At 42.1% G+C, this 12,072-nt stretch overlaps 1 protein-coding gene across 1 annotated transcript in view; it reads right to left on the minus strand.

Moving 5' to 3' along the window:
- Positions 1–11,793, minus strand: part of FCRL5 (Fc receptor like 5) — a 46,635-nt gene extending 34,842 nt beyond the window's left edge. Inside the window, exons 1-5 of the mRNA XM_058309930.1 lie at positions 11,643–11,793; positions 9,213–9,233; positions 6,670–6,912; positions 3,644–3,898; positions 3,066–3,347 (exon numbers count right to left, since the gene is read on the minus strand). Coding sequence (XP_058165913.1) covers positions 3,066–3,347; positions 3,644–3,898; positions 6,670–6,912; positions 9,213–9,233; positions 11,643–11,673 — 832 coding nt within the window. The 5' untranslated portion in view covers positions 11,674–11,793. The remainder of the gene's footprint in view (positions 1–3,065; positions 3,348–3,643; positions 3,899–6,669; positions 6,913–9,212; positions 9,234–11,642) is intronic.
- Positions 11,794–12,072: the final 279 nt, after the last annotated feature.

Below are 12,072 nucleotides of genomic sequence, written 5' to 3' on the forward strand. Positions count from 1 at the left end.
TTGGACCCTGGATATTTTTATAGCTATTAGTTTAGGAGAAGTTTTGGTCAGACTAGTATATTTTCCTGTTGATAATTCACTTTGAGGAATTCCTCAGTTTCTGAGACTGTGGTCATAGGAAGGAGCTCAGAGCTAACAGGCAGAAGCAGTGAGCCTGCTGCGATGCCACCCAAGTTAAAGCCAGTGAATTTCTGCTGATACAGGATTGGGGGAGAGGCACTGGTGGTTTCCCATTGAAGGTCCACCATACCCTCCACAACAGCCTGCACTCCAGAAGCCCTGACGGTGAGGAAAGGATGTGCCACTGGGATTGAAAGAAACTACTGGTGGTAAGGGAGGGCCTTTGCACATCCTTTACTCAAGGGGGCCTAGCAAGAAGCATGGTCAAAGGAATTGATCAGCCCTGGTTCTAAGTTCCTATTTGTCCTGGCTTCATTCCCAAGAGCCATTTCATTAAAAGGAGAAAGAATAGGTAAATACTAAGGGTGTGGACATAGGCCAAATCACTGAGCATTTCCTCTAACCTCGCTTTCTAAAGGTTTCCAAATCCTCCTACTGCTCAGCCCCTTCTATCCCTAACTCCCTCCCGTTGGTTTCTGAGTCAACACCAATTCCCAGGAGGTCATTCAGAGCGTTAAATTATTGGTACCTATCAATATCCAAACCCCCACCCAATGTGCCTTCTGGTCTTCACCAAGGATAAAAATGTACAATTTGACAAACCATTCCTTGGGTGATATTTGGTAGAACTCACTTTTCACATTGATGGTCACAGTATTACTGGAAAAGGAGCGGTGGCCATTACTAACATTACAATAATACTCTCCAGCATCGCTGCTTCTCACCGTGGAGATCTTGAATTCTACTCCCTGGGAATTCTTAATCTTCTCTTTTGGATGCCTTTTTAATATTCTATACCAGGAGACAGTGATGGACCCTGGGACTCCATCTACTGAGCAGGTGAGGACCAGCTGCTGCCCTTCAAACACCCACTCTAAGTCTGGGTGGGTGAGAATTTGGATGTTGGCAACAGCTCCTAAATGAAGAGAAATGATATATGGGACTATTAGCAGTGGAATTTCATGGCTGAGAAAAGAAGAGTCACAGAATAGGAAGGCAGTGCTAAATTTTCTGATCCCATGGGGAAAGTTGGCCTGGAATGGAATTAGGCTTGTTCTTAAGTAGAGGGATGAAGTGGTAAAGAGACTGTGGTCCCTTCCTACTGAGGAGGACCTCTACTCCCTAAGGATCATGTGCAGCATCTGGAAGAAGGAATAGAGGCAATCCTGCTCTCCTCCCCTTTACTCTCCCAATATCCCGGTAGAGCATGGGGCAGTCAATCAGGAGATTATACCTGGTGTCCAGGGCAGTGGAAATGGTGTTGCTTAGGGTGTGGTATCACTGGGGGTGGCAAAGGGAACAGGGATTGTTGATAGCAGGAGTGCTTGCCCTGGAGCTATGGTGACTGCTATGGTTAGTTGGAAATCAACCATCTACAAGTAGAGGTGAGGAGCACATTTTAAACAATTGCAGGTTATCAGTTAGATGTGGAGAAAGGACAGTCACACCAAGTGAGGAAATCTGTGATGAAAGTGGCTCACACTCCAGGTGAGTGTGGTTCCTGATGCTGATGTTGGCTTAAGGCAGTCAGTGTCTTTTTTAATCAACCTGGTATTTTGAAGAACAACGGAAGATACTTGAACTGAGTGGGAGTAAGGCTTGAGAGTAGAGTTTCATCAGTTCTGTTGGGGAAGATCCTATGCTAGAAATTACTATGTTGCAACTGGCGAATAACACCCTCTTCTCCTCTCAATTGTCCTTCATTAAACTGGTGACCTAAAAAATACCTGTTACCTGTAACTGCAAAATACACTATTAATAAAACCTAGGCAGCTTAGAAAAAACAGAACCTTAATATATTTTTTCCCCTAGGAATGGGAGTGAGTTTACAGGGAAATGATACTATTTTCATCCTTCCTCATTGAGAAAAATATGATCCCAGTCTATGGGTTTCTTCCTAATGCTCCAATAGAATTCCTATGAGACAGATCAGATTTAATCCGGGGAGGTGTAGCAGTTTGATATAATTGATGAATTCCAAAAAGAAATATTGGATTATGCTTGTTATCTGATTTGTGTCTGGACATGATTGAGTTATGATTAGGGCATTGGTGCGTGGGGACTCCCAGATAAAAAGCATGGCAAAGAACAGAGTCGAGGGCTTTTAATGTTGGAATTTTGATTTTGGAGTTTGATGCTGAAGACTTAAACTGGAGCCCTGGGAAGTCAGCACACAGAGGAAAGAGAAACCAACCCCAGGAAGGAAGGAACCTTGAAGCCAGAGTAAAGCAAGGAGCGGGAACGTAGGAAACCTGAACCCTTGCAGACGTCAGCAGCCATCTTGCTCCAAATAGACTTTGGTGAGGGAAGTAACTCATGTATTATGGCCTGGTATCTGTAAGCTCCTACCCCAAATAAATACCCTTTAGAAAAACCAACCAATTTCTAGTATTTTGCATTAGCATCCCTTTGGCTGACTAATACAGGAGGTATTTGAGTATTTGTTGATAGTCATGCTTAAGAATCCATACAATTTCAGAAACTTGCAGGAAAATCATGATGGGCACAACACCAAGCAAATGACATCAAGATGGAAACCAGCTTATTCCCAGAGCTTTTGTCCTTTGGTTTTCTTGTTCTTTAGTGCTCTGCTCCAGACACCTAGTATTCTAGGACTCTGTCCATCTGGCTGAGCAAAGCCCATCCAGCTCAGTCAGAGGGTCCTGCTACTTTGCCATAACCCAAACTTATGCCCACGGCCCTAGTATGATGCTGGCCTTCAGAGGGAAAAGAAAGTTGTACCTCATGGCATCAAAAGAAAAAAATAAACTCTGTCTCCCTTTTCTTGGGCTTTTCTGGTTCTCAGTTCTTCTAAGTCCACCTTCCTTTCCATGCAGGCAGGAGAAGCACCATCCATATGGACCAGAGGCCCAAACTGATATGCAACTCTGCCCTGCTCTTCCCAGCCCCAGTCTGGGAAAACCTCAGAACCCATGGACACTCACTTTTTACAGCAATTCTGTAACGGCTGCTCTGTTTCTCGACGCTGGTACTCACTCTCACCGCCTTGCACCAGTAATTCCCTGAGTGTTCACTCCACATGGTGATCTGAATTTCCGGTGAGCTGCTCCAGCCTGACTCCAGTGTCCAGGCATCACTGTAGAAGCGGAACTGGAGTAGGACCTCTGACCTCTGCAGAGGGAGCGGGGTCTCACATGTCAGGGTGACTTGGCTCCCCTCTGTGGGCTGGGATGTGCTGACTTTCAGCTCAGGACGTGGAAACAGATCTAGATAGAAGGATCATAACAGTTCTCAGAGCAATGAGGCTCACAGCCTCTCTGCAGAGAACCATGATTTGCCCTCAGTACCAGCAAACAGAACATACAGAAGCAGGCAGAGAGAGGGAAGATGTTTTTGATTCCTAACATCCTATGGCCCAACACACTGTTGAACTTAGTTCCTTGCAGGAATGGGTCCTGAGATTTAATGGTATTCCAGTCTACTTTTTCTTCTTGTTCTACCTGTCTAACCCCAGGCACCCTCCTATGGACTAACCCATTTCACAAAATAATGAAGTCTTTACCTTGGACCTGGATGTGAACGGTGTTTGAAGAAACAGAGTTATGAAGTTCCTTAGACCCAGAACAACGATATCGACCATTGTTCTCGGCGTGTGCTTCATGAATGGTGAAGTTTGAATCATTGCTCAAGCCTCTCAGGACTTTTCCATTCCTGTAAAATGTCCAGTTATTCAGCAATACATCCTTATTTGCCAGGCATCTCAGAACCATCAAGTCTCCTTCAAACACAGAATGTGGAGCCTGTAGGATCAGTGAAGCTGTCAGAAACACAAGACCAGTTATTTGGTTCATCCTGTGGTTTCTCCCTTCATTTCATTATCATTCCAAGTGGAGTTCACAGGGAAAAGGGAACTGGGGGGAAAAAGAGTCTTAAAAAAATAAACCAAAAAGACCATTTCTTTTTTTTACTTCCTTTTTTTTTTAAGATTTATTTTTTATTTATTTCTCTCTCCTTCCCTGCCCTCCCAGTTGTCTGCTCTCTTTGTCCATTCGCTGTGTGTTCTTCTGTGACCACTTCTATCCTTATCAGTGACACCGGGAATCTGTGTTTCTTTTTGTTGCGTCATCTTGTTGTGTCAGCTCTCCGTGTGTGCAGCGCCATTTTTGGGCAGGCTGCACCTTCTTTTGCGCTGGGCGGCTCTCCTTATGGGGCACACTCCTTGTGTGTGGGGCTCCCCTACGTGGGGACACTCCTGCGTGGCAGGGTACTCCTTGCGCACATCAGCACTGTGCATTTGCCAGCTCCATACGGGTCAAGGAGGCCTGGGGTTTGAACCCTGGACCTCCCATGTGGTAGGTGGACACCCTATCCATTGGGCCAAGACCGCCTCCCTTTTTTTTTTACTTCTGATTTTAAAATGAATGTACATTTCCTGAGAAAATTTGGAAAACAGAAATGTAGATAAAAATCTTCCTATCATTGTACCACTCAGATTTTGGCATACATTTTTCCAGTTTTCCATGGGCATATATGTGAGAATCTGTGTGTATTTTTTTCTTTTTACAGAATTGGAGCAATATTTTTATATTTGGTAAGTTGTTTTTCACTTACTGTATTATGAACACCTTCCTATGTCATTAATATTGTTGTTACTGAACCTGGTTTTCAAAGGCTATAATGTTTTCCTTCAATTGCAGTAGCATAATTTATTTAATGAGTCTTCTTTTCTTGGCCATTTAGGCTTCTCCATTTTTTGAGGTATATTTATCTATGATTGTTTCAGTAGATACATTCCTAAAAGGGAAATTATCAGAACAAGAGCATAAGCATTTTAAAGGTTTTTGTTTTTGTTGTTTTTTTTGAAACATGTTGCCAAATTGCCTGCTGGGTGTACTTTTTTTTTAATAATTAATTTTCTTTATTTTTAAAGAAGCTTTAGATTACATAAGTGTCACATTAAAAATATAGGGGATTGGGAGCAGCTGTGGCTCAATCAGTTGGGCTCCTGTCTACCATATGGGAGGCCCTGAGAGCACATCCCAGGGCTGCCTTGTGAAGGAAGGCTTGCCCGCAAGTGCCACGGAATGCTGCCTGGCCCCCAAGCACCCTGGAGTGCTGGCTCAGCAAGGTGACGCAATAAAAAGGGAGACAAGCAAAAAACATGGAAGAGCACGCAGCAAATGGATACAGAAAGAACAGACAACAAGCAAGCCGGAAAGGGGAGCGGGGGGATAAAAAAAAAAGGCACAGAAGCATGCACAGTGAATGGACACAGAGAGCAGACAGCAAGCAAAAAAGCTGCCTTGGGGGTGGGGGTGGGGGGGGGGGAATATAAGGAATTCCTAAATGCTCATTTCGGATTTATCTGTTTGACGAGAACTTCCTTCAGCTGTCTCGTGTCATCCACAGATTGAGCAGACTGATCTGACCTCCTTTTCTCCACAGAAACAGAATTCTTTCAGACTCAAATCGTTAAATAAATTGCTCACGTATCTATTGAACCATGTGAGAACAGGCTGGAAACATGAAGCTAAAAGGGGAATATGAGTAAACTTCTATGAACTGATAAAGGATACAGATGGGATAACAGTAGATAGCATTTATTAAATCCTTGCCATGTATAACAATGTATTTTGCAAGCATTACCTCATTGATTTAATTCTTCACAAAACTCCCATAATGTAGGCACCATAATGATCTCATTTATATATTGAAAAACTGAAGTATGAAGGGGTCAAGTAACTTGTCCAAGGTTACAATGAGTATATGGTAAAAGTTGTTATTTGGGCTGAGGCACTTTGACTCCAGAGCTTGTGCTGCTTGCTACTACATTGCTTCCTTGTTGACAAAGTTAAAAAACATTATAACTAAGAAGATACTGCTTCACATTTGAAATAGGAGGTTTTAGAACAAAAAAGGAAATGCTTTCCCTCTGTGTGTGTGTGTGTGTGTATATAGACTAAATAGCTACATATTCTAATGCTACTTATTATTCCAAGTAGATTATATAGGCTTAAAATTATACATAGATTCAGGAATTGTTCAGAGAAATTGCTTCTCAAATTCTCTTCTACCTGAGCAGCTTCTAAAAACAATGCAAATGTTTGGGCCCCACTCCTGTAAGTTAAAAATTCAGTAAATATATGGTAGGTCCTGGGTATCTTTGTGTTGAATAAAACCACCTAGGTGATTTCTGAGTCAAGTCAAAGTTTAAGAGCCACAGGTTCAGAGACATTTGTCTAATTTGGTAGACACTGTAGCATTTGTAGGGTTCATCCATAACCTTTAGCTATTATGTCCTTCTAGATATGGCTACTTAGTGTCACTGCTCACTGGACTAAAGGAACCACGAGATTGATCCCGATAATTTATAATTTCTTATTCAAACTTAAGAAGTGAATTTTTTTTCCCTGTCTGGTTGGGTACAGAGATTTTTCTTTTCTTTTTTTTTTGACTCTTTCCTTGCTTGTCTAACCACAGTCTGGAGCAAAATTATTCACTTGCAGCCTGTTTGCAGTGAATGGCATCAGCCAGAAAGAGTGACTGAAATGATTTTTTAAGTTTTTATTTCTTTTACTTCTTTCTCACCTGAAGTAAACATCACTTTCACAGGGTTACTGTGGGGCGAGTCCCGGATCTGACATCTGTATTCTCCAGAATTATGGACCTCGAGAGTGTTTCCTGGGGTTTCTCTCTCACTGTGCTGATGGTACCATTTTGTTTTCACTGTTGAGTAGTCATGAAATCCCTTGCAAGTCAGAAGCACTGTCTCTCCTTGGAAGACTACAGTCCATGGAGGAGAGAGGATAATCACAGGTTTGGATATGGTTGCTGAGAAGGAAAGAGAAAAAAAATCTGAGATGGAGATGCCAGAAGTCCCAGTGCAGTGGTTAATGTGGGATAGACTGGAGTAGCCTGACTTTAGAGAATCCCTAAGAAGACCTCCCAGGAAAGTCACTGCTTGCTCAAAGTTGTGTGTCAGCCAGCAATGCCCACCTCATCTGGGGGACAGGGATTACTCAAGTGATGGCAATGAACAAAAGGTTTTCAAGTAGGTAATACTAGCAGTATTCACTAACTGTCAAATGTCAGTGGGAAAAAAAATGGCTAGTTAGCTTGTTATGAAAATGGGTCCTAGAGAAAGTCATCCCCTGCCCCTGCCTTTCTTTGTCATACTCATAAACTCCTAAGAACTTCCCAAGGAGTTGTTAAAATAACAATTTTGCACTTTCCCTACAAGGACAAATCATATAATCATAAGATTTTGCGCTGAGAAAAGCCTGAGAGGCTAACTTGTCCTACCTGTTCATTTTACAGATGATGATTCAAGTGGCCATAAAAATCACATTACTTGCACAGTGACACAGCTAATTTTGACAGAGCAAGGAATGGACGAGTCATTTGCTAGGAATCAGAGGTGACTTAGACAAGGTGAAATTCTGAAATCCTGGACAGCTGATTTTGGACAAGTAGAAGGGTTGCAGAGAAGTTCTTACTCTGCTGGAATACCCAAGGTACGACACAGGAGAATGGCTGTGGGAATCAGAACTGAGAAAATATGTGAAACATTCTATTTGTCTTCTCCTCCAATCTCCCCCTTTCTGTGCATTTCCTCCTTAAAAGGGCCCAGTTGTCAAGCACTCTCAACCTTTATCCATTTAGTATCTTTTTTCAAACTCTTTTCCTGGGAAAAGAACCAAACAATGAAACAACACAAAACTAACAAAAAACCGTTCTCACTATCAAAAATGCTAAGGTTGGAGCTGATAAGCATTGGTGGGGGTGGGGGTATTGCTTTGTAAGAGGGGATAAATTTAAAATACTAGTGAGTGAGTCTCTGATTGTTGAATATAGTACCATATTTTTCACACTGGGCCCCAGAAACACACAAAGGCCTGAGGGTCTTATGACAATGCCTTGGATTTTGTGTTTTCATTTTGATGATAATGTGAAAATTTTTTTACCACTGTAAAGAAGCATTTTCTTTTCTGCAAGAATAATGAACATATTTTCATAAACAAGAGTTTTGAGGCAACATTCATGTAGTGGTTTATAGGTCTTCAAGTGGTTGAGACTCTAGCCAGACTTGGCTGGGCTCAATCTTCCCTGACTCTTAATGAACTATGTCATCTTCAGCAAGTAACTCAACGTATTTGGGTCTCAGTTTCCTCATTGGTAAAACAAGGATAATGGCAGCACTCATCTTAAAAGATTGTTGAGAGGATATATTGAGTGCATAAATATAAAGTGTTTGATCTTTGCCCCATGGTAATGCTAGCTAGTATTATTAGTTTCAGGAATGTGAGAGAGATCTTACACAAGTTTAATGACCACATGTTAACCACGTTTGATGATTTTACGCAAGTATGAAGACTACATTTGACGACCACCACATGTGCATGGTATTGCATACAAGAGAATTTTGTTCTGCTTCTGGCTTTACCACAAATGATGCAAGTCACTTACCCTGGTGTTTCCTTGACTATGAAATAAGACCTTGTACAAGACTGACTCTGACTCTGAGTGTATCATAGCTCCAAAGTTCTTTGATCCTATGAGTTGCTGACCCTAATGAGGGGGGGGAGAGGTAATCGGCTAGCTTGTAATATTTTCCTCTTGCTGAAGTCATGCCATCTTGGAGGTGGACTATTATATTTTCATATCAGCCCATCTTGGTGCGTGCAAATGGGGTGAAGAGAACTTAATCTGGAGAAGCAGAAATAGCTAGAGCTGGAGGGAAGGGGGCACCTTCTGCTCCCCACACATTGCCTGGAAGATTTTACTTCTGACAATGTGGAGGATGCACTATTTTTGCTGGGTATTTCTATGATATGATGGCTTCAAAGGATTGCTCCTGGCTTGCCAACTGGAGAGCATCCTATCCTGACTTCTGCCATGGAGGTGAAGATTTCCTGACCGACTAAGGGGGGTCACTTACCAACAGAAACAAGTACAGGCCCTAGCAAAGGTCAGAAGCTGCTGTGTGGTCACCATCTCATTCAGGGAAGCTATCCTGGCTCTTGGGAGATGCCAATAGGCCAGGCAACACTTTCACATCCCTTCCGGCAGTCGTTACAAATGTTTCATATTTACTGGGTAGACACTGGGGAGTAAAAGACAGGGGAACTCACCCAATTGTTCACTGACAGGAGCTGGAAAAAAAAAGTCAGAAATGAGAACAGATCAAAGATTCTTTAGCAATGCCTATTTTTCCATCCATTTTAATTATTTTCATTAATAAATTCATTTTTTAAAATGTAAGTCATTTATCGAATGAATAATATATACTTCAAATTGTGCTTGGTAAAAAATGGTATCTGCTAGTAAGAAGTTGACTGGTGGGGAAGACAGAAACATGAAGTGAAGCATTATAATTGCAATACAGGATGTAAATGCAATAGTAGAAATATATGTGCAGTATTCTGGGTACAGAAGGGCCACCCAGGCCAGTGTGTATTTGGTGAAGAGGGTGAGGTAAGCCATGGAATGTACCCAAAGGAGGTGATGCTTGAGATAATTGTGAATGAGAACATAAGAGTTCATCAGACAAAGGTTAGCATTTGTGTGTGGCAAGAGGTGATGGCGAGGGATTCAAGTCAGCAGTGACATAGAAGTGAGCAAATGGACTTGGCTTTCAGGAGTTGGGGAGTTTCTGGGTGGTAGGGAGTTGTGGGGGAAATAAGATTAGAGAAGTGTGCAAGCTCATGATGCAAGTCAAGGATGGTAAGTAGCTCAGGTTTTATTTTTTTAAAAAAGCCCTGGGGAGCCACGGAGGGATTTCAGGTAGTAGTGTGCCAAGGTTGGAAATTTATAACTTGGATGGACCATCCTGGTAGTGGGTGGATCTGAGTGGGACAAGACCTGACACGGAGATTGATTAGAAATTAGACAAAGAGATGATATTTAATTTTATTCAGATGGTTTATCCAAAATTATCTTATTTATTTATTTGTTAACTTGTTTAGTGTCTGTTTTCCTTCTTTAGAACAGAAGCTCCATGAGAGCAGGCACTTCTCTTTCATTTACCATACATTTGCCAGGGCCCAAGACAGTGCCTGGCACATAGAAGATACCCAGTGAATATTTATTGAATAGTGAATTAATTGAAGAACTTGGTTGTAATGGAAGAGATAGTAGGATACAGGTTTGGAAAATGGGTAATGGAGAGACAGGAGGCAAAATTGGCAGGTTTATAAATTGATTAAACTTCTCAGATGAAGGACATATTTTGTTCATTCATTCAACAGAAACTTTTGAAATGCCAGCTATATACCAGGAATCAGGCAAAGCAATGAAAATACAGAAATGAGAGTGGCTTTGTCTGTGTGCATCTGATGGATGGATGGCCATGACTCAAATATCTTGATTACCATGGCCTGCGCATTGTTTCAAAAGCAGCCAATATATTTCTGTTTTCTATGTGCTAAGGATTTGCATATATTAATTCATGTACTCTTCCCAATAACCCTGTGAAGTAAGTACTATAGTTATCCTCAGTTAACCAGAAAACTGGTTTAAGAAGCTGTAGATGGTAGAATGGAATTTTGTACCCTGATCCTGTTTGACCCCAAATCTCATGATCCTAGCCACCGCCCTATCCTGCATGCTGTGTCTATGCTACCACTGGTCTTCTTTTCCTGGCAATAGTTCATGCACCTTCCAGTTGTGGAACCCTTTTTTCTTACATTGTGCTCCACCCTATCCATTCCCCCTTCAGCTCCTAGTGCCCTCTATGATTCATAAAGTCCTTATGAGGTACTGGCACATAGTTTGCTATCTGCCTGCACCATCCAATGGTAGCCTTGCCTGGATGGTTATTTAGCTGAGACCTTGTTTCATAGCTGGGGGCCCTTCTATATGGTGAGCTTCCTGATCACAGAAAAGGTGTCTCCTATAGCTTCCTATCATTCTCATCACCTAGTACAGAGACATGGCTAAGAACATATTTGTTGAACCAATGAATAAACACACTTAGTTCTAGTATTTTAAATTTTGGTACAAATCAACCAGCTTACAAGTACAAACTGATAGGCACTTATGCATGCCTACAGGCACAATTTGGATGTCACACCCTCAGGTCGCCCATCTCCTTAAACTCTTAATCTGCCAGCTGCTATTGTGGTTTGCGTGCCTGTGCAGAAGAACAAGGCATCTTTCGTATTAGAAATCTTGCCCTCTCGTACCCAGGACCAGGACCTGGGCTTGTCATACAAGGAACAAATGCAGAGAGAAAAGTAAAATCTTCTCTGAATAAGACAACACAAACAAACAAATGTAACACATTTCCCGGACTTCTTAAAGGATTTGTTGAAGAAAAAATGGATCAAAGCTTTTGTTCACAATGGTTTCCTTCTGTGCAAGGTGGATTTTTCCCCAGTTTTGATCATTCCTAAAGCTTCAAGAGAGGGAGCTCTGAGCAGTACAGTGAAGCCTAAAGATACAGTCTCCTCAAGTAGGAGAGAATCTCTAGGGCCCCAAAAGGCCCAGGACCCTGGCAGGGGGAAAGAAAGGCCACTGTACCTCCCACGCCTTCAGGGCTCATGTCGAGCTGTTTTACTCACCCAGGACCAGCAGTGACACCCACAGCAGCATGAAGGCCTGGCCCGTGGTCGAGACCAGAAGAGAGGTTTTCCCAGGAGTAGCCAGTTGGGTTTTGATCTTACAGTCAGTGTGCTGTTCACACCAGTCCAGAGGAACAATTGCAAGTTTGAGAAACTGCCTTTTGAAAACAGCAGGATGTATCAGTGAATTAGAAAAAGGAAGTGGGAGTGCCTTTCTTTAACTACTAATCAAATTTCCCTGCCTAATGATCAAAGTAAAAAAATAAATCTTAAGGTTTTTTAAAAGCACATGCCCTTGACCCACATTTCTATTGCTGGGAAATTACCTTCATGATAGCAGGTGAAGAGAGTTGTACAAGAATTTTCATGGCAGCATCATTCGTAATTGATGAACTGGAAGCGCCGTAAGAGACTATGAATATTGAACTGT

This window comes from Dasypus novemcinctus, chromosome 13 (genome assembly GCF_030445035.2).
Source record: "Dasypus novemcinctus isolate mDasNov1 chromosome 13, mDasNov1.1.hap2, whole genome shotgun sequence".
Lineage (NCBI taxonomy): Eukaryota > Metazoa > Chordata > Mammalia > Cingulata > Dasypodidae > Dasypus > Dasypus novemcinctus.